The sequence below is a fragment of the Mesocricetus auratus genome, unplaced genomic scaffold (genome assembly GCF_017639785.1).
Source record: "Mesocricetus auratus isolate SY011 unplaced genomic scaffold, BCM_Maur_2.0 Super-Scaffold_100054, whole genome shotgun sequence".
NCBI classification, from domain to species: Eukaryota; Metazoa; Chordata; class Mammalia; order Rodentia; family Cricetidae; genus Mesocricetus; species Mesocricetus auratus.
In genome coordinates this window covers 1415276-1433605 of record NW_024429231.1, presented here as the reverse complement: position 1 = coordinate 1433605, position 18330 = coordinate 1415276, and the positions used below count along the sequence as shown (strand labels likewise).

Sequence of the window (18330 nt, the reverse complement as noted above, 5' to 3'; positions counted from 1 at the left end):
CTGCTTTTGGTCTAGGTTCAGACCACTGGGTGGGGAGGTGCACAGCTGGAGACGGGTCCTTACTTACACAGCTGGGTTGAGGCACCGGAGGCCAGAGGGTTGGAGGGAACGGGAGAGGACACTTCCCTGGCTGAGGCGGGTTCTCAAAGTTGGGGGCCGAGCATCTGGCCATGAGGGTCATAAACAAGTCAGGAAGGGATTATTTGTGAAGCCAAAGAAGTTTAGGCGGCCCTGCGATAAGCGGGAGGCGGTAGGCAGCAAGGTAGCACCCACGTGGCAATCTTCCCACATTCCCGCAGGGGGCGCTAGAGAATAAACTGGTCTGGTTACTGGGGGCGTGTCCTCGGGCCATAGCATCATGAAGGGCGGGGCTTCAGGCCAAGTTGGGTGGGGGCGGGGCCGTTCCGAGAGGGCGTGGAATCTGCTAGGGGGAGGGGTGAGGTTGGCCCGCCCTAGCCGGTCAGGGGCGGGGCCTAGCGGACGCGCAGCAGCTCTGGGCCTGCGCACGGAGGGGTTAGGGGTCACGGCGGCGTATTTTGTGGCGGGAAAAGCTGTTTGATGCGGGTGAGTAAGGAAAAGGGGCTATGGGACGCCCGGTGGGGTCAGCGGAGGGTTCGTTGAGCAACTGCAGCAGCGGGCAGGATAGGGCAGGGCTGGCGGTTCAAGTGACGGATCCCTGGAGCTGAGGAGCCGGGCGCGTGGGACTGTCCCAGTGTGGGCTCCTCGGCGTGCGTGCGAGCCTGACCTAGAGGTGCGGGAGCTGCGGGGCACCTGAGCGAGCCAGGCGGCAGTATCAGGAAGCCCAAAAAGTGGGAACGGGTGGGGCGTGGTAGCCTCCTTTCTTCTCCGCCCTAGGGAGGCAGAGGCAGGAGGATATCTGAGTTCGAGGCCAGCCTGGTCTGCAGAGCGAGTTCCAGGACAGCCAGGGCTGGCTACACAGAGAAACCCTGTCGCGAAAAAAGGAATGGGAGAAAAAGCAATACCTCGGAGCTGGGATGCCTTATATTTAGTGCGTGCGCGTGCGCCATGGTGCACACGTGGAAGATCTGAGAGCAACTGTGGAGTTGCTCTGAGGACAACTGTGGAGTTGCTCTCTCAACCCACCATTTGAGTTCCCCATGGTCAGACTCAGGCTTTTAGGCATGGTCAGCAAGCGCCATTTTCCACTCCGCTGTCTCGTCGGGTCCCATGTGATGCTTTTTATAATAAGATAAAAGTAAGCCAATTGATAGTGGGCAGGGACAGCCTGTTTACCCAGCCTGGTGTTTTGTGGGGAGATGAGCCAGCCCCAGAGCAGCACTGGAGGGCCCCAGAGGAGGGACCAGGCGTGAAGCAGGCAGCGTGTGAGGTGTCCTGGGGAAATGAGCAGTGCTAGTGTGCCACAGAGTGAGTGCGAGCCCAGACACACCTGCACCGCAGGCTGATGGAGCTTCAGAGAGCATCGAGCGAGCGGGTGGGGTTTGCAGCTGGGGCCAACTGTATCCCGAGGTGGTTGTCATGAGAGCATCCCTGTCCAGAATAAGGGGAAACTAGAATGACAGACGCCATTCATGGGAATGGGAGATTCTTTCTTTTTTATTTTTAGATTTCTTGATTGTGTACACAGTGTTCTGTCTGTCTGCACGCCAGAACACGGCACCGGATCTCATTATAGCTGGTTGTGAGGCACCATGTGGATGGTGCTCTTAGCCAACCTGTGAGCCCTCTCTCCAGCCTGGGATCTGGCAGCCCTGGGAGAGGTGACTTGAAACATTAAAGAAACAATTGTTCAGCTTTGAGACAGGAGGATGCCAGTTTCTGGGGCTGCCATAGCAACTTGGACCTCATTTCAGGTTGGGATATAGTTCAGTGGTGCAGCCTAGAATCCCCAGTGAGGGGGTGCAACTCAGTGGTGGAACTCTACCGAGTTCCATTCCCCAGGCCACACATGTTTTCATAGCGGAGCCCGGCTTTGGATTTGCCCAGAGGTCTACAGCTTGGATTATGGGCACCACCAGACCCAGTGTCAGGGAGGTATGGAGTGAGTGACATGTGGGCAAAACGTTCATTATGCTATCAGCGTCCCACTCTGTTCCCCAGAAGCCAGCTCTGCCAGCCACTTCCCCTCTCCTTCCGGGAAGTCTGTCTGCACTTCCTGGCCTGGTAAGAGGCACACTCATTTTCGGTGCAGTGCAGAGCCATGCCCCCTTGTTTGGAGTCAGTAGTCCTTTGTAGTGCCCAGTTGTTGGCAAGTTGTAGCTGGCATGGTATTTCACCGTCAGCACTCCAGCCAGAGACCCGTAGGAGCAGCATCCGCTGGCGTCAGGGCAGTATAGTGACCCGATCTGTCTGCCCAGCCTGGAGCAGCACAGGCAGGCACCAAGTCTGCAGCCACACCTGCCTGCTTTCCTAGGCTGCTTCAGGGCCTCTGTGGGGCCCCTCGCCCAGACCCAGATCCTTTGTCCCACCTTTTTAAAATCTGATGCATCGAGGGGCTAAGCTTGAACTGACCCTCCTGCCTCATCTCAAGTAGCTGTAGGATAATTATTTCCTTAGATGTCCTTGTCTTTTTAAAATACAAAAGCAAAAGTAAGCACACCATCTCACACCTTGATTTACCTGCTAGAGACAAAGCCTCTTTGAGAACTTCCCATCACCATATGGCTTCCTCTTTCCTTTATACAGCTGCATAGTACTCCATTGAATGGTACTAACAGGCTCTATTGAAATTGTCCCCCTGGGGAGGATATTTAGGTGGTTTCCAGTCCTTAGGGATTTTAAACAATGGTACTGGAAATAACCTTGTAAAAGCAGGTTCTTCATATGCCCCAACCTGTTGGGGTCAGCTCTCACATGTGGAATTGCTTGCAGCCTTTAATGCCTGTGGGTTTTTTATTTTTTGCCTGAGGTGTGATTTATTCAACTGTGTTTGAGGGAGCCAAACATCTTCCAGAACATTCCTTACTATGTCCTCAGACCCCATCGGTCTCCTCACTCTGGAAGCTGGCAGTCTTGTTTAAAGCCCAAGAACTTCTGTTGTTTTTTTGTTTGTTTGTTTGTTTGTTTGTTTTTGTTGTTAGTTTTTTTTTTCCTGAGATAGGGTTTCTCCTGGCTATCCTGGAACTCACTTTGTAGACCAGGCTGGCCTCAAACTCACTGAGATCCACCTGCCTCTGCCTCCCAAGTGCTGGGATTAAAGGTGTGTGCCACCACCGAGGCAGCCCAAGAACTTCTTAAGGTTGACTTATTTGTACTTTGAGTGTTTGCCTGTGTGTACACAGTGCCCAGCGCGCACACATGCAGTGCCTGCAGAGCCCCTTGCTGCCAAGTCCTCTGGAGCTGCATTACTGATGGCTGTGAGCTGGCTGCTGGGAACTGAACCCAGGTTTTTAAAGGTTTATGTTGTTTAGTTGTTTGCGTGTGTGTAGTTCCCCCTGGGGCCAGAAGAGGGCTGCAGAGCCCTGGAATTGGTATTAAAGTTGTATGAAGGTGCTGGTTTTTTATTGTATTATAATCACCCCCCTTGTCCCACGAGGACCCCCTTCTGCTTTAATACTCTTTTCCCCCACAGAACAAGCCTTGCACTTTCTTACTTACAACAGCTCTCACTCTTTTCTCTGACTGGATGTGCCTTCAGCATGCTCACAGTGACTTCCTGTCCCTCCGGAAGGAGAGCGTGAGGCTTGTCACAGACAGCACACGTGGGACCCTCACAGTCTTGCTAATGTGTTTTTGTTTTGTTCAGTCTCATAAGAGCTTTAGGTCTCTTGCTGGGTAACAGTGGTGCCAGCCTTTAATCCCAGCATTTAGGAGGCAGAGGCAGCAGATCTTCAAGTTTTGGACCAGCCTGGTCTACAGAGCGAGTTCTAAGACAGTCAAGTCTACACGGAGAAACCCGACTTTCGAAACAGAAGCCCCTTCAGATAGGTCTGGAGACTCACCTCTTGAAGTTGGTCTGGGCTCGTGGCACATGCCGGTTTGTTGCTTTTCCGGCCTTCTTGGAGTGCAGGGCCACAGTCCTATCACCAGGGATGAAGGAGAAGCCTCATTTTGTTATAGTCTGTGTTGTAGCAAAGTCTGCAATGGTATGTTAAGTTCTGGACCACGCTGAGTGCCTCTAAGTACCACCACCCTTTGTGTTTTGTTTTTTCGAGGCAAGGCTGCCTCTTTCATGACGCTATTTACAGGAGTGTGGGTTGCTGCCCCACTAACAGTCATTTTTATGGTTAAATATTCTAACACTGCAAACCAAAGAAATGTTTAGTTGGTGCATGATGAGGGGCAGTGGGGAATACTGTCTTTGTTTTCCATAGTTGAACCAAGAGCAGAGACTACACTGAAAATGCTGGCTCTGTACATTGGTGGTGGTGTTGCAGTGGGCAAAGTGGGCAGCTTGTGTGTTTGCAGCCAAGGCCACCACTGCCAGAAACACTGGCTCCATCACCTGTGTGCTTCTGAGTTGGCCTTGGGGTGTTAACCGTTGATAAGCTTTTCACAAATTCACCTGAGGTTGTAGTGAATGTGTGTGCTCTGCACTGAGTTGAAGTTGAGCATCTTGAAACAAATAGCTCAGCCTGGTGAGTATATTTAGTACGTTGTATACCATCATCTCTGTCTAGTTCTAGAATATTTCATTGCCCCAAAAGGAAATCCCATTCCTATCCAGTGTCCCCAGCCCTCTTTGTTTTTTGGTTTTGTTTGTCTGTTTTTTAGTTTTAAGTTTTAGTTTGGCTTTTCAAGACAGGGTTTCTCTGTGGCTTTGGAGGCTGTCCTGGAACTAGCTCTTGTAGACCAGGCTGGCCTCAAACTCACAGAGCTCCACCTGCGGCCCCCCCCCTCCCCGTGCTGGGATTAAAGGCCTAAGCCATCACAGCCTGGCTCCTCTTTGGTTTTTGTTGTGTGCATGTGTTTGGTTTCTTTGTCTGCTTGCTTTTGAGACACGGTCTGACTATGTAGCCCCTGATTGCTTGGAACTCATTATGTTGACCTGGTTGGTCTTGAATTCATAGAGATTTGCTTGCCTCCGCATCCCCAATGTTGCCCCCTTTGCTTTTCATTTTATATATAGTCACACTACGTTGCCCAGAGTGGCCTTGAACTTGGTACCCTCTTTCCTTAGTGTCCTAAGTTGCCTGTGGTGGCTCCAATTACCAGGCCCAGCTGAGCCTCTGAAACTAGAAAACGAAAGCCCCAAGCTGATTCACCCATTGCTTTCCAAAGGTCCTCAGGAACCTGGGACAACAGCTTGCTGTCTGCATAGAGCCTGGTCATATACCTTGCAGATCACCCTAAGTAATGGAGTCTTCTGTCTGGATGTAGGGTGATCTTTAGGAGTGGGCAGGGGTTTACTTGAACCTGGGATAGCTGCCTGGGCTCCCTGCTGGATATGAATCAACTCCATGTTCCCACAATCCCCCTGTTCTCAGCCTGCCTACTCAAAAGCACATATCTAAAGTGTGCATGTATGTGTGTGTGTTTGGTCTTTCCTTTATAATAGTTTCCAGAGGGCTGTCGACACTGCTGGCCAGCGTCACTGCACTGGCACTTCCTGCACGCTCCGGCATTCATGTGGGATGCTCTCTGCCTCCTCAGCAGACCATACCCACCGATCTTCCCAAATGAGCTTGAAGCCTGCAAAGGTCATCCCCCCACAAGCCCTCGCGTACCCGACTCTGGATACTTTTTACTGAGTCACAGCGGTTACCCACTTCGGCCCATAGGGCCTAGATCTAGTCCCATCCAGTTTGCAATGCGCTTATCTGCAGATTCTGTGGATGGTCGTTGGGGTTTCAGCCCATGGAACCAGAGTAGAGTGTCACCCAGTGACCTGCTTCGGCCAGCCAGGCCTACCACCTTCAAATAACTGTGCCGGGGGGACACTCGCAGACGGGAGGACACTCGCAGACGGGGGGACACTTGCAGACAGGGGGGACACTCGCAGACGGGGGGACACTCGCAGATGGGGGGCATTCGCAGACGGGGGGACACTTGCAGACGGGGGACACTCGCAGACGGGGGGGCATTCGCAGACGGGGGGGATGGGGGGGCACTTGTAGGCGTGTCTCAGGCTGCAGCTGAGAGGAGACGGACACAGCCCCGTCTGCCGTGTACGTCATTTGTTGTACATGCCCCTGGATTGGGGGCTGTGGTGGGGAGGGCTGAGTTGTCCTATTGCCTCCTCAGAGACCTGAGAGAAACAGCGGGTTTGCTTGGCTTAGAGCTTGAGTTTGTGTTGCTGGGCTGAGCTGGTTCTGCGCCCATGTTGAGAGCATGGTGGGGAGCAGAGCCGCTCACTTTGGGATAGAGGCAAGGGGTTGGGGGGCTGGAGACTAGCTCTCTTTTAAAAGGCGAGACCCCAGAGAGTTCCTTCCTCTAGGGTCTCCAGCCTTCCTCATGCTTCCGGGACTGGGGAGGCGGCTGAGTGGGTAAAGTGTCTGCTGTGCAGGTATGAGGACCTGAGTTTGTCCCCGGCATGTCTGTGACCCCAGCGCTGGGGAGGCAGAGACAGGCAGCCGACCTAGGCGGCTTGCGAGTTCCAAGTCAGAGAGACTGTCTCAGAGAACAAGGGGGCATTGCCTGAAGGGTGGCACCCACACGCCCACATGTGGACGTGAGCTGTGATCCATTCGTGGATCCATCCAGTGGTTGGAGTCTCCCCATAGCGTCACCAGCCGGGGACCAAGCTTCCAGTCCACGGGTATCTTGGAATAACGTACACAGACTGTCACTGAGGAATGAAATGGCATGGCTTGCGCTCAGCCCAGCGATTAGGGTTAGTCATGGTGTGACCCGCGCCATGTGCAAAGGTGGAGCTGGCAGGGACCTGGCAAAGCTGGGGACGGCCGGGAGCGGTGGTGGTGCCGGCCGGGAGCGGTGGTGGTGCCGGCCGGGAGCGGTGGTGGTGCCGTACTTGACCATATGGAGTCTGGAGATGGGCTAGGGATCTGCGAGCATGAAGTCACTGCAGAGTGCACCACCTTTGGGTTTGCTCTTGGTGGCTGCCAGCGTAGGCGAGGGCATGGGATGGGGACTGTGGAAAAGTTGAGGGCGTGTGAGGACTGGTGTGTGTGGGGGTGTAGAGATGGTTGAGGATTGGGTATCGTGGTGAAGGAGGGGGACCCTCCACCTGTGGGGAAGCCTTGGGGCCGCGGTGGGCGCTCAGCAGGAGTGGGGATGAAGTTCTGCTTAGATCCCGTCAAACCCCAACCTGCCCACAGGATGGATTTTAAGCGGCGACAAGGACCAGGCCCTGGGGTGCCCCCAAAACGGGCTCGTGGGGGCCTCTGGGATGAGGACGAGCCGTCGCAGTCGGAGAACTTGGCGCTGCTGGAGGAGATTGAGGCTGAGAATCGGCTGCAGGAGGCCGAGGAGGAGCTGCAGCTGCCCCCACGGGGCACAGTGGGTGGTGAGCCCCACCCCCAACCCAGCCCACCTGTAGAGACTCTGAGAGACCTGGCAGTTATTTCTCAGTGGGGCTCACTGAGTGAGCTCAAGCTGATCTCAAGCTGTACCTGAATGTTGTCCCGTCTTGTCCCTGCAGTGTCCAGGATGCCCTCCTGGTTGAGCGATCGCAGCCCTCGTCCCGTCACCCCCCCAACCCCCGTGTGCTCTACCACCCCCACCCCGCTTTCCTCTGAGCAGTGGGGCTGCCTCTCTGGAAGACATAAAGTCTCTTGTCTCTATCCAGGGCCGTTTTCCACTGCAGACATTGACCCGCGCTGGCAGCGGCCCACCCTGCGTGCCCTGGACCCCAGCACGGAGCCCCTCATCTTCCAGCAGTTGGAGATTGACCACTATGTTGGTGAGCTGGAAGGGGAGGCAGGGGCTGCACTGTCCCGGTGGCTGCCCGGGCTGGATGAGGCGGGAGGGAGGCACAGGCAGATGGGTACGGTTCAGTGTGGGAGCCAGACTCAGTACCGCAAACTCGGTGCAGCAGGTAGAGCCGCTCGTCCCCAAGCCCGATTTCAGTCCTCAGAACCAACTCCCAAAGATGTGTTGTGGCTCCCACGTCTCCTCCCCACTCATAGACAAGTGTTGTTAGGATGTTACCCTGTGGGTTAGGATACACACAGCTCAGTGGGAGTGCTCCTTCCTGTCCCAGTGAGGGGACTGGGGTGTGGCTCTGTCTCCGGGACCACAGGGGAAAACTGGTTTTCACTAATTCAAGCGCTGCCTCTGAGTGGAGAAGGCGTCAGGAAGGACTTTGAAGGTTGAGGTCCCAAGGCTTCGGTGACAGCCTCAGGACCTGAGAGCACTCTGTGACCACTCCCCAGGCTCATCGGTGCCACTGCCTGGAGGACCCCCGACAGCCCGTGGTTCAGTGCCCATACTCCGTGCCTTTGGGGTGACTGACGAGGGCTTCTCCGTCTGCTGCCACATGCACGGCTTCGCACCCTACTTCTACACCCCTGCACCTCCCGGTGGGTGTCCCTGACCCGAGGGGTTTGTTCCTGGGCCCCAGAGCGTCTCTTGCTCTTCTGACTGGCATTCCACACCAGGCTTCGGGGCCGAGCACCTGAGTGACCTGCAGCGAGAGCTGAGCGCGGCCATCGGCCGGGACCAGCGTGGCGGGAAGGAGCTGTCGGGGCCAGCAGTGCTGGCCATAGAGCTGTGCTCCCGTGAGAGTGAGTGCGCGTGGCTTGGGGACCAGAGGGGAGGGGGGCCCAGGTGGGTACCAACCTCCTTTCTCTGCAGGCATGTTTGGCTACCATGGTCACGGCCCCTCTCCGTTTCTCCGCATCACCCTGGCGCTGCCCCGCCTCGTGGCACCAGCCCGCCGCCTCCTGGAACAGGGTATCCGTGTACCAGGCCTGGGTACCCCAAGCTTCGCGCCCTATGAGGCCAACGTGGACTTTGAGATCCGGTGCTGTCCTGTCTCCCCTTTTCCCCACCCCAACCGCACCCCATCCAGGTGGCCATCGCCAGCTGACCCGCCCCTCTTCCAGGTTCATGGTGGATGCTGACATCGTGGGCTGCAACTGGCTGGAGCTCCCAGCTGGGAAGTATGTTCAAAGGGCGGAGAAGGTAAGGGGCTTCTTGGGGTAGGGGCAGGGGCAGGGGGCTGGGCTCACTGCCAGGGTTGCTGCCCACCATGTGCCTCTCTCTCCCCAGGCTACCCTGTGTCAGCTGGAGGTGGATGTGCTGTGGTCGGATGTGATCAGTCACCCGCCAGAGGGGCAGTGGCAGCGCATCGCGCCCCTGCGTGTGCTGAGCTTCGACATCGAGTGTGCTGGCCGCAAAGGTCTGTTCCCAGAGCCTGGGCTCCACCCCCCCCCAACATCAGGGATGCTCCAGGCCCCGGGAGGGATGCGTGGGTGGGGAGAATGCTCCCCACGGGGAGAGTGCCAGGTGCAGATGCCCCAGGGAAGGTTGTCCCACCCGTTTGGCTGGCAGGGGAGCTGGGGGAGACAGTGGGGCAGAGTGAATGGACTGGGCCTCTGCGGCAGCGGCTGCCCACTGGTCACGGGGGAGGACTGAGGCCCTGTGCACTTCCTCTCTGCAGGCATCTTCCCTGAGCCGGAGCGGGACCCTGTGATCCAGATCTGTTCCCTGGGGCTGCGGTGGGGAGAGCCAGAGCCGTTCTTGCGCCTGGCACTGACGCTGCGGCCCTGCGCCCCCATCCTGGGTGCCAAAGTGCAGAGCTATGAGCGGGAAGAAGACCTGCTCCAGGTGGCTTCCCCTCCTCAGGCACCCGCTTGCCCTGTGTCCCCATCCGTGCCTGTGACCCTCTGTATGGTGACACTGTGTCCTTGGGATTGGGGGCTGTAGGTTTTTGGCTAAATATTTTCCTGAGTTCCGTGATTTTCTACAGGTGCCAAGGTTGTCTTGAACATTCTGGAAATGAGGGTATCTGAGGCAGTAGACAAGCTGGTTGACGCTCAGTACTCTCCTCCACAGGCATGGGCCAACTTCATCCTCGCCATGGATCCTGACGTGATCACCGGCTACAATATTCAGAATTTTGACCTACCATACCTCATCTCTCGGGCGCAAACCCTGAAGGTAAGGAAGCTGGGACCTCCCCAGGGCCTTCCTTCTGCTGCACCTCTCTGCCATGGGTGTCACCAGCCCTTCAGATCCCAAGCTGACTGCCAGCTCCAGAGTCCGGCTGTAACTCACCTCACTCTGTCTGGAAGCAGAGTGTATTGACAGGAGACTGAGAATCCAGTCCTCTGCATCCTGGTCATCACCTCTGTCATCGTGGCCAGGCCTTGCTTTAGAATTCACTGGTGAGAGCCGGGCGTTGGTGGCGCACGCCTTTAATCCCAGCACTCGGGAGGCAGAGGCAGGCGGATCTCTGTGAGTTCGAGGCCAGCCTGGTCTACAAAGTGAGTTCCAGGACAGCCTCCAAAGCCACAGAGAAACCCTGTCTCGAAAAACCAAAAAAAAAAAAAAAAAAAAAAAGAATTCACTGGTGAGGCATGAGGGGGCATGGAGGCTAGGAAGAAGGAAGAGGTGCTTGTCTGGTGAGCAGCAGAGGCTGGTGCTGCTGAAGGGCGTGTGAGCTTTGCTCGTGCCCCCCACGGTCACCAGCTGCTCTAGAGGCAGCAGAGGTGTGGGTGCTGGTGCTGAGTGCGCTCGAGGGTGGGCCCTGAGCCTGGCTCCACGTGGAGGCTTCCTGGCGCTCATCTCTGCGGGTGGGTCGTAGGTGTTGTACGAGGGGTGTTGGCATCTTTTGGGGTTCCGTTCAGCCCCAAATACGATATACTGTGCCATTTCCTGCTCTCTGCATCTGTAGCAGTTTGGTAACGGATAGGCTGAGCAGACCTTCCTGTCAGCTACGTGGAGACACTAGCTCTCATGTCCTGGGTGCCTCTGGCTCAGCACCACCTCCCTTGATCCCTCTCTCTGCCAGTCTGTGTTCCAGCCCCTGAAGACACTCCTGTTGGTTTCCAGAGCCTTCCCACGTGGCTTCCTTCTGTTCCCTTCCCAGGCACAGTCTTGTCTCTGTCACCAGTCTCAGTCTTCCCAGGGCTGTAGCCCTCAGCCCTGTCCCTGGTCTCCTTCATCACTCTCAAGCAATCTCTGCCCTCAGTTGCCCCAAGAACGCCATGGCTGGTCCCTGTCCTGTTCTGTGGTCATGTGGCCTGGTTCACAGTGAGACTGACCAGCTGCCCACTGGCCTCTCCAGGTGGAACATTTCCCTTTCCTGGGCCGTGTCACTGGTCTCCGCTCGAACATCCGAGACTCCTCCTTCCAGTCGAGGCAGGTGGGCCGGCGGGACAGTAAGGTGGTCAGCATGGTGGGTCGAGTTCAGATGGACATGCTGCAGGTATGCCGGAAACCCACCCACCTGACACCGCCTCCAGCCCAAAGCTTCACCCACCTGAGGCTCTACCTCGCCTCCCTAAGTGCTACAACCTCAGCCTTGTACCATGAGGTCCCTCCCCACGCCTCTGAGGCCCTGCCCCATCCCCACCTGCCCAGGTGCTGCTGCGGGAATACAAGCTCCGCTCCTACACTCTCAATGCTGTGAGTTTCCACTTCCTGGGTGAGCAGAAGGAGGACGTGCAGCACAGCATCATCACCGACCTGCAGGTGCTGCCCCCGCCTGCCCCTGCCCGAGCCCCCGCCTCACCCTGCCCGAGCCCCTGCCTGCCCTGCCTGAGCCCCCGCCTGCCCCTGCCTGCCCTGCCCGAGCCCCTGCCTGCCCTGCTTGCCCTGAGCCCCCGCCTGCCCCTGCCTGCCCTGCCCGAGCCCCTGCCTGAGCCCCTGCCTGCCCTGAGCCCCCGCCTGCCCTTCCCGGGCCCCTGCCTGCCCTGCCCGAGCCCCTGCCTGCCCTGCTTGCCCTGAGCCCCCGCCTGCCCCTGCCTGCCCTGCCCGAGCCCCCGCCTGCCCCTGCCCGAGCCTGAGCCCCCGCCTGCCCCTGCCTGAGCCCCTGCGAGCCCCTGCCTGCCCTGCCCGAGCCCCCGCCTGCCCTGCCCGAGCCCCTGCCTGCTCCTGCCCTAGCCCCCGCCTGCCCTGCCTGAGCCCCCGCCTGCCCCTACCTGCCCTGCCCGAGCCCCCGCCTGCCCCTGCCTGCCCTGCCCGAGCCCCTGCCTGCCCTGCTTGCCCTGAGCCCCCGCCTGCCCCTGCCTGCCCTGCCCGAGCCCCTGCCTGAGCCCCTGCCTGCCCCTGCCTGAGTCCCTGACCCCACATGCCTATCCTCAGAACGGGAATGAGCAGACGCGCCGCCGCCTGGCGGTGTACTGCCTGAAGGATGCCTTCCTGCCACTTCGGCTGCTTGAGCGCCTTATGGTGCTGGTGAACAACGTGGAAATGGCGCGAGTCACAGGTGTGCCCCTTGGATACCTGCTCAGCCGAGGCCAGCAGGTCAAGGTCGTGTCCCAGCTGCTGCGCCAGGTGAGCGGCTAACACACACGCACACACCCTTCCTGGTTCCTGGGTACTCACTCCTGGGTACTCACTCCTGGGTACTCACTCCACCCCTCTCCAGGCCATGCGCCAGGGGCTCCTGATGCCTGTGGTGAAGACTGAGGGCGGTGAGGACTACACGGGAGCCACTGTCATCGAGCCCCTTAAAGGGTGAGGACCCCACTGGGCACGGTGGGACACACATGTCAGCCCAGCACTCGGGGAGTTCAAGGCCAGCCTGGCCTACTTAAGATCCTGTATCTAAAAAAATTTTAAAGGTAAGGGCCAAGGGTAGGGGCAGGATGCGGGTTGACTTCCCCAAAATCCTTCCTTAGGTACTATGACGTCCCCATTGCCACCCTGGATTTCTCCTCTCTGTACCCATCCATCATGATGGCCCATAATCTGTGCTACACCACACTGCTACGGCCCGGGGCTGCCCAGAAGTTGGGGTATGCTGTCTTCATCCAGGGTGCCCCCGAAACCATCCTAAGCCCTGTTTCACATTTGAAGGATCATGCCCAGAAGTCATGGTCCGGGGAAAGGAGACTTGGGAGTCGAGGACTTGACAGGCTGTGGGCGGGGCTGATGGAGAGGCTGGCCTGAGGGAGGCTGAAGCAGGGCCTGGGGGGGAGGCTGGGGAGAGCCAGGGAGGCCGGAAGTCCAGTCTCCTATACCTCTGCCTTCCCCAGCCTTAAACCAGATGAGTTCATCAAGACCCCCACTGGAGATGAGTTTGTGAAGTCATCTGTGCGGAAGGGCCTCCTGCCCCAGATCCTGGAGAATCTGCTGAGTGCCCGCAAGAGGTGGGCTCTGGAGTCCTGCCCTGGCTTAGTGCTCAGATCCCCTAGTCCAGGTCTTCTGTGGCTGTGTCTGCATTAAATGAGGCTCCTTCCCGGCAGCCCCCCTCTGCCTCCTGGGCCTGCGTTCTGAGCAGTGCACAGCACACTCCGCTGTATTTGGCGCCCTTTTCAGTCAGGCACTCTGACCAGTGTCGGTGCCTAGGTGCTTCCTTGAGTCCTGTGGTCCCCTTGAAAAACTTTCACCCTGCCTCCACCTAGGGCCAAGGCTGAGCTGGCTCAGGAGACAGACCCCTTGCGGCGGCAGGTCTTGGACGGACGGCAGTTGGCACTGAAAGTGAGTGCCAACTCTGTGTATGGCTTCACCGGTGCCCAAGTGGGCAAGCTGCCATGTTTGGAGATCTCCCAGGTAAGCTTTTGGGATGCTAATGAGTGGCTGGGTTACGGTTGGCCTGCATTTCAAGGTCAGTTGGGTCAGAGCGTGTCCTAGTATGGCAGGAGCCACAGATGTCACCCCATCCTCTGCACTCTGACATACAGGGTGGCAGAGATCAGAGTCCCTGTCCTTGGTACTCCTTGCTCATGGTAGTGCTTACAGTGCAAGTGGCTCCCAGGGCTCTGCCAATGGGTCCCACGAGGTGGGTACTGAGGATGCTGGGTCACTGGACCCTCCTACACCAGCAGCCACCCCTCTGTTCGCCTCTTCATCCTTCCTGTGAAGGGAAGTGGTGGGGAGCACAGCCAGGACGGATTTTCTGGGTCGCTTGATGACCTGTCCACAAGCACCAGGGTCCTCTGTCCCAAGTGTGAAGATTTTAGCTAGTACCAGCCGGGGCAGGAATAGGAAAGAATTGCCCCCATCTCCACATCTACCAGTGTGGCAACCCAGGGTTCAGACAGAAACCGATCAGCAATGAGCGAGTGTGAGGTGACCCTGCTGTGAGCCTGAGGGGCTGCTGCTCAGTCAGGTCACAGGCCCAGGGCTTAGTTCTCTCAGCGGTGAGGAGTAACACCTCAGGAGCAGTACCTAGGCAGTGTCCAGAGCAAGGTAGCAGGTAACAGGACGGGTTACGAGGGCATGGAGGCTGTGACTGACAAGCTACTGTTCACTTGGTCTCTAGCTCTCCTGATCGATCCCAGGTTCAAATAAGCATGTGTGGCCCCAGGTCCCTGTTAACTCCCCTTGTGAGCATGGGTCTCTGAGTGGCTCAGGGGTCAGGGAAGCTGATTGCCTGGAAGGATGCCCCAGGCCTCAGCCAGACCTGCCTCTCCTGAGTCACCTCCTGCCGGCCTGCCACTCATCCCTGTGTGGCCGCTCCTAGGGGTGGGGTGGGCATTGGGACCTTAGGCCAAAGGAGCCCCTTATGGTGGGATAACAAGCTACTACTGAGTCATTCCAGAATAAAATAAGAGCAGGTGGACAAAAGACAAGTCAGGTATGGATTTCTCAGATGTCCTGATGACCACATGAAACCCAGGCAGTCAGAGCGTTCTGCCTATGACACGCTAGTTAGTACCCAGCCAGCCTCGTCCTCGTTTGTAAAGAGACAGACAAATCAGAGTGTGTGGTGTGGACCTATATTCCTGTCTACTCATGAGGTTGAGGCAAGAGGACTTTCTAGGCTTCAGGGACTTAGACCCTATCTTGAAATAAAAAGAATGCTTAGGATATAGCTCATGGTAGAGCCCCTGCCTAAAACTACCCCAGTGAGGGGCTGGGTGTGGCCCAGTGGTAAAACCTCTGCTTACTATGTATGTATGAGACCCTGGCTTCATTTCCAGACCTGGGGGGAATGTGATGATTGGTGCAGGAGTCACCTGTTTTGTAGACTTACAGGAAGTGGCAGAGGTGTTTCCTCATCAAGTTGGACCCTCACTCTCCCTGGTTCTGCCCCAACAGAGTGTCACTGGGTTCGGGCGTCAGATGATTGAGAAAACCAAGCAACTAGTGGAGTCCAAGTACACCCTGGAAAATGGCTACGATGCCAATGCCAAGGTCAGGGTCTGGTCACACCTGCCTGTTCTCCAGGGCCCTTGGGCTACCTGCAGGTTCTGGGTTGAGAAGAGACATTCCTTTCACACCTGCCCTGGCAGGTGGTCTACGGCGATACTGACTCTGTGATGTGCCGATTTGGTGTCTCCTCCGTGGCTGAGGCAATGTCTCTGGGTCGAGAGGCCGCAAACTGGGTATCCAGTCACTTCCCGTCACCCATCCGCCTGGAGTTTGAGAAGGTGCGTGTCCCTGCACTCAGTTCAGTGAAGATGGTAGGGGTCTTGGCAGTTAATGATGGTTTCTTATTACTTGTGTGCCTGCTGACACTGCCGTAGTGTGGGTGTCTCCACACTGTGGGAGGCTTGTCGTTCTCTGGGCCTGCTTGCATGAGTTTCTTGGGTTTCTGTTCTTAGAACACAGAAACCCAGTGTTCTTGGTTCTGAGGCTTAGGGCCCCCCTTCCCCAAACCAGTGGTGGGCATGGGCCCTGCGATGCTCTCATGTGCACCCCTAGCTGCTGCTCCCTTCCTCAGGCCTGAGGTCCCCTCAGCACTGGATTCACTTGGTCCTGTCTCCTCCTGTGGCTGTGAGACTTCACTGTGTGGTTTATCTGTATTCCATGATTTAGGGGCCAGCTCTAGGCCTATGGTGTGATGTCTGGTGGGATTCCTGGGTTATGGCAGGTTATCAGGTCTCCTTAGGGTTCATTTCACCAAGGTCAAGGGCCTCATCCTTGCCTGTCCTGCTTCTGATAGGTCTCGGGATTGGGGGTGGGTGAAAGTACACAGGTTCACCACCCATGGGTCCTTCCAGGTTTACTTTCCATACCTGCTCATCAGCAAGAAGCGCTATGCTGGCCTGCTCTTCTCCTCCCAGCCTGATACCCATGACAGAATGGACTGCAAGGGCCTGGAGGCTGTGCGCAGGGACAACTGTCCCCTGGTGGCCAACCTTGTTACATCTTCTCTGCGACGAATCCTTGTGGACCGGTGTGTGTGTGTTTGTCCCACCCAGACCAAGAAGCCAGCCTCCCTCAGACCTGGGGGCCCAACACCCTACCCTGGGGACGCAGGTGTCTTCGCTTGATGGTGGGGCAGTGGTGGGTCAGGCTTAGCTCATAGTGCCTGATCGCTAGCTCCTAGCTGATGAAAGTCCCTGGTGACACCCTCCATCGTCACAGGGATCCTAATGGGGCAGTGGCCCATGCAAAGGATGTCATCTCAGACCTGCTGTGCAACCGCATAGACATCTCCCAGCTGGTCATCACCAAGGAGCTGACCCGTGCAGCAGCAGACTACGCCGGCAAGCAGGCTCACGTGGAGCTGGCGGAGAGGTAGGGCAGTCCCAGCCTCCGGCAGCTGGGCCATGCAGCCCTCCCCAAACCTCACCCACCTCCCCATCTGCAGGATGAGGAAGCGTGACCCCGGCAGTGCACCCAGCTTGGGTGACCGCGTCCCCTATGTGATCATCAGTGCTGCCAAAGGCGTGGCTGCGTACATGAAGTCGGAGGTCAGGCCCACCTGGGCTGTGCCCCTCCCAGAGTCTCACTTCTGCTTTCCTTTGGGCGGTCAGGCCCTGGGCCTGTGTAGCCTCCTTGTACAGAGTTGGCTCTTGTGCCATCTCCGCCCCTCCCCACCCTGGGTGCTAGTACCTCTGTTTGCTTTTATCATCTCAAGCCACCCAGGAACAGTGACCCATTCTCAGACTTGTAACTTCTGACCCCTGCACCCCCTCCACGGCCCCTCCTCCTCACGTGGGGAAACTGGGTTAGTGACTGAGAACCCCCAGCCAGGCCAGAGTCATGCCCCCAGGTGCACCCCTTCATCACAACCTGCTGGTGGTGTCCGTAGTCCCTGTCCTCTGCAGCCATTGGTAACCTCAGCCTGCCCGCAGGACCCCCTGTTTGTGCTGGAGCACAGCCTGCCCATCGACACTCAGTACTACCTGGAGCAGCAGCTGGCCAAGCCACTGCTGCGCATTTTTGAGCCCATTCTGGGTGAGGGCCGTGCAGAGTCTGTGCTGCTACGTAAGTAGAGCCCGGAGGAGGGAGTGTGGGCGAGGAAGGGGCAGGGGCAAGGCCATCAACTCCTCTCCTGTAGGAGGTGACCACACACGCTGCAAAACCGTGCTCACCAGCAAGGTTGGTGGCCTCCTGGCCTTTACCAAGCGCCGCAACTGTTGCATCGGCTGCCGCTCCGTGATCAACCATCAGGGTGAGCCCCAGGCCACAGCTCCTAGACTCACGAGTGGGCTTTGCCACGAGCTCCATTCTGCCCGCCTGCACTCCAGTGGAGGGTCCTCGCCCGCTCCGGGCTTCCCCAGGGGAGTTTTCTCCACACAGTTGGGCCCTTGTTCTCCAGCCTCTGGGGACTTTCAGAAGCCGGGATGGGCAGCGGGTGGAGAAGAGCGGAGATGCAGGGATGTAGGCTAGGGCCTGGCTCAGGCCCAGTACCTCTGCTGACGCCCATCCCTCTTCAGGAGCTGTGTGTGAATACTGTCGGCCACGGGAGTCGGAGCTCTATCAGAAGGAGGTGAGTGAGGCTGAGGCTGGAGCTGGGGCAGGCCTGAGCCCCACAGCCCTGCTCAACCCATTTGCCCCTAGGTGTCACACCTGAATGCCCTGGAGGAACGCTTCTCGCGCCTCTGGACACAGTGCCAGCGTTGCCAGGGCAGCCTGCATGAAGATGTCATCTGTACCAGGTGCACCCTCCCCCACCTGCTGCCAGACTCCTGACCCAGCCGAGAGACCTCCCTGAAGAGTGGGCAGGGTCTGCCTGGGCTAGGTGCCCGCCCAGCCTCCCCCAGGGTGGGGCCGGGCTTTCCCCAGGGAACGGGCGGGCGGGGCGGGTTCCCACGACAGGTGACAGCTGATATACGGCTGGCTACCTCTCGGGCATTGCTGTTATCGGCTTCCCTGTGCCCGCTAAGCAAACAGCCCCCTCCCCTGGGTGGCCAGCAGGTAGGGGCCAAAGTCCTGGGAACGGCCCTTGACCACCACCCTTCACAGCCGCGACTGTCCCATCTTCTACATGCGCAAAAAAGTGCGCAAGGACCTGGAGGACCAGGAGCGCCTGCTGCAGCGTTTTGGACCTCCGGGCCCCGAGGCCTGGTGACGCGACGAGGGACAGGGAATAAAGTTCAGACTCTTTGCTACCGACTGTGTGTTGTGGTCTCCGGGAACGGGCTGGGTTTCATGGCTTAGGCA

At 57.7% G+C, this 18330-nt stretch overlaps 1 protein-coding gene across 1 annotated transcript; it reads left to right on the top strand.

Moving 5' to 3' along the window:
- The first annotated feature begins 473 nt into the window (after positions 1 to 473).
- Positions 474 to 18278, top strand: Pold1 (DNA polymerase delta 1, catalytic subunit). The gene is made up of 27 exons (XM_005084771.4): positions 474 to 564; positions 7197 to 7384; positions 7667 to 7780; positions 8253 to 8399; positions 8478 to 8603; positions 8674 to 8842; positions 8925 to 9003; positions 9091 to 9220; positions 9482 to 9648; positions 9877 to 9981; positions 11111 to 11251; positions 11407 to 11517; positions 12130 to 12321; positions 12416 to 12504; positions 12669 to 12785; positions 13026 to 13139; positions 13395 to 13542; positions 15034 to 15129; positions 15228 to 15365; positions 15939 to 16114; positions 16306 to 16458; positions 16532 to 16634; positions 17019 to 17151; positions 17225 to 17338; positions 17604 to 17656; positions 17728 to 17825; positions 18133 to 18278. Exons 2-27 carry the CDS (start codon positions 7198 to 7200, stop codon positions 18236 to 18238), a joined length of 3306 nt encoding a protein of 1101 aa, XP_005084828.1. The 5' UTR covers positions 474 to 564; position 7197; the 3' UTR covers positions 18239 to 18278.
- The last annotated feature ends 52 nt before the right edge of the window (positions 18279 to 18330 follow it).

What these genes read in the sequence shown, in the direction of transcription:
- Pold1 (XM_005084771.4), top strand. Translation starts at nt 7,198, where the DNA reads ATGGATTTTAAGCGGCGACAAGGACCAGGCCCTGGGGTGCCCCCAAAA. An exon ending in CGACGAATCCTTGTGGACCG is followed by an intron (nt 16,115 to 16,305) that starts GTGTGTGTGTGT and finishes CCATCGTCACAG; the next exon opens with GGATCCTAATGGGGCAGTGG. An exon ending in CGGAGCTCTATCAGAAGGAG is followed by an intron (nt 17,657 to 17,727) that starts GTGAGTGAGGCT and finishes ATTTGCCCCTAG; the next exon opens with GTGTCACACCTGAATGCCCT.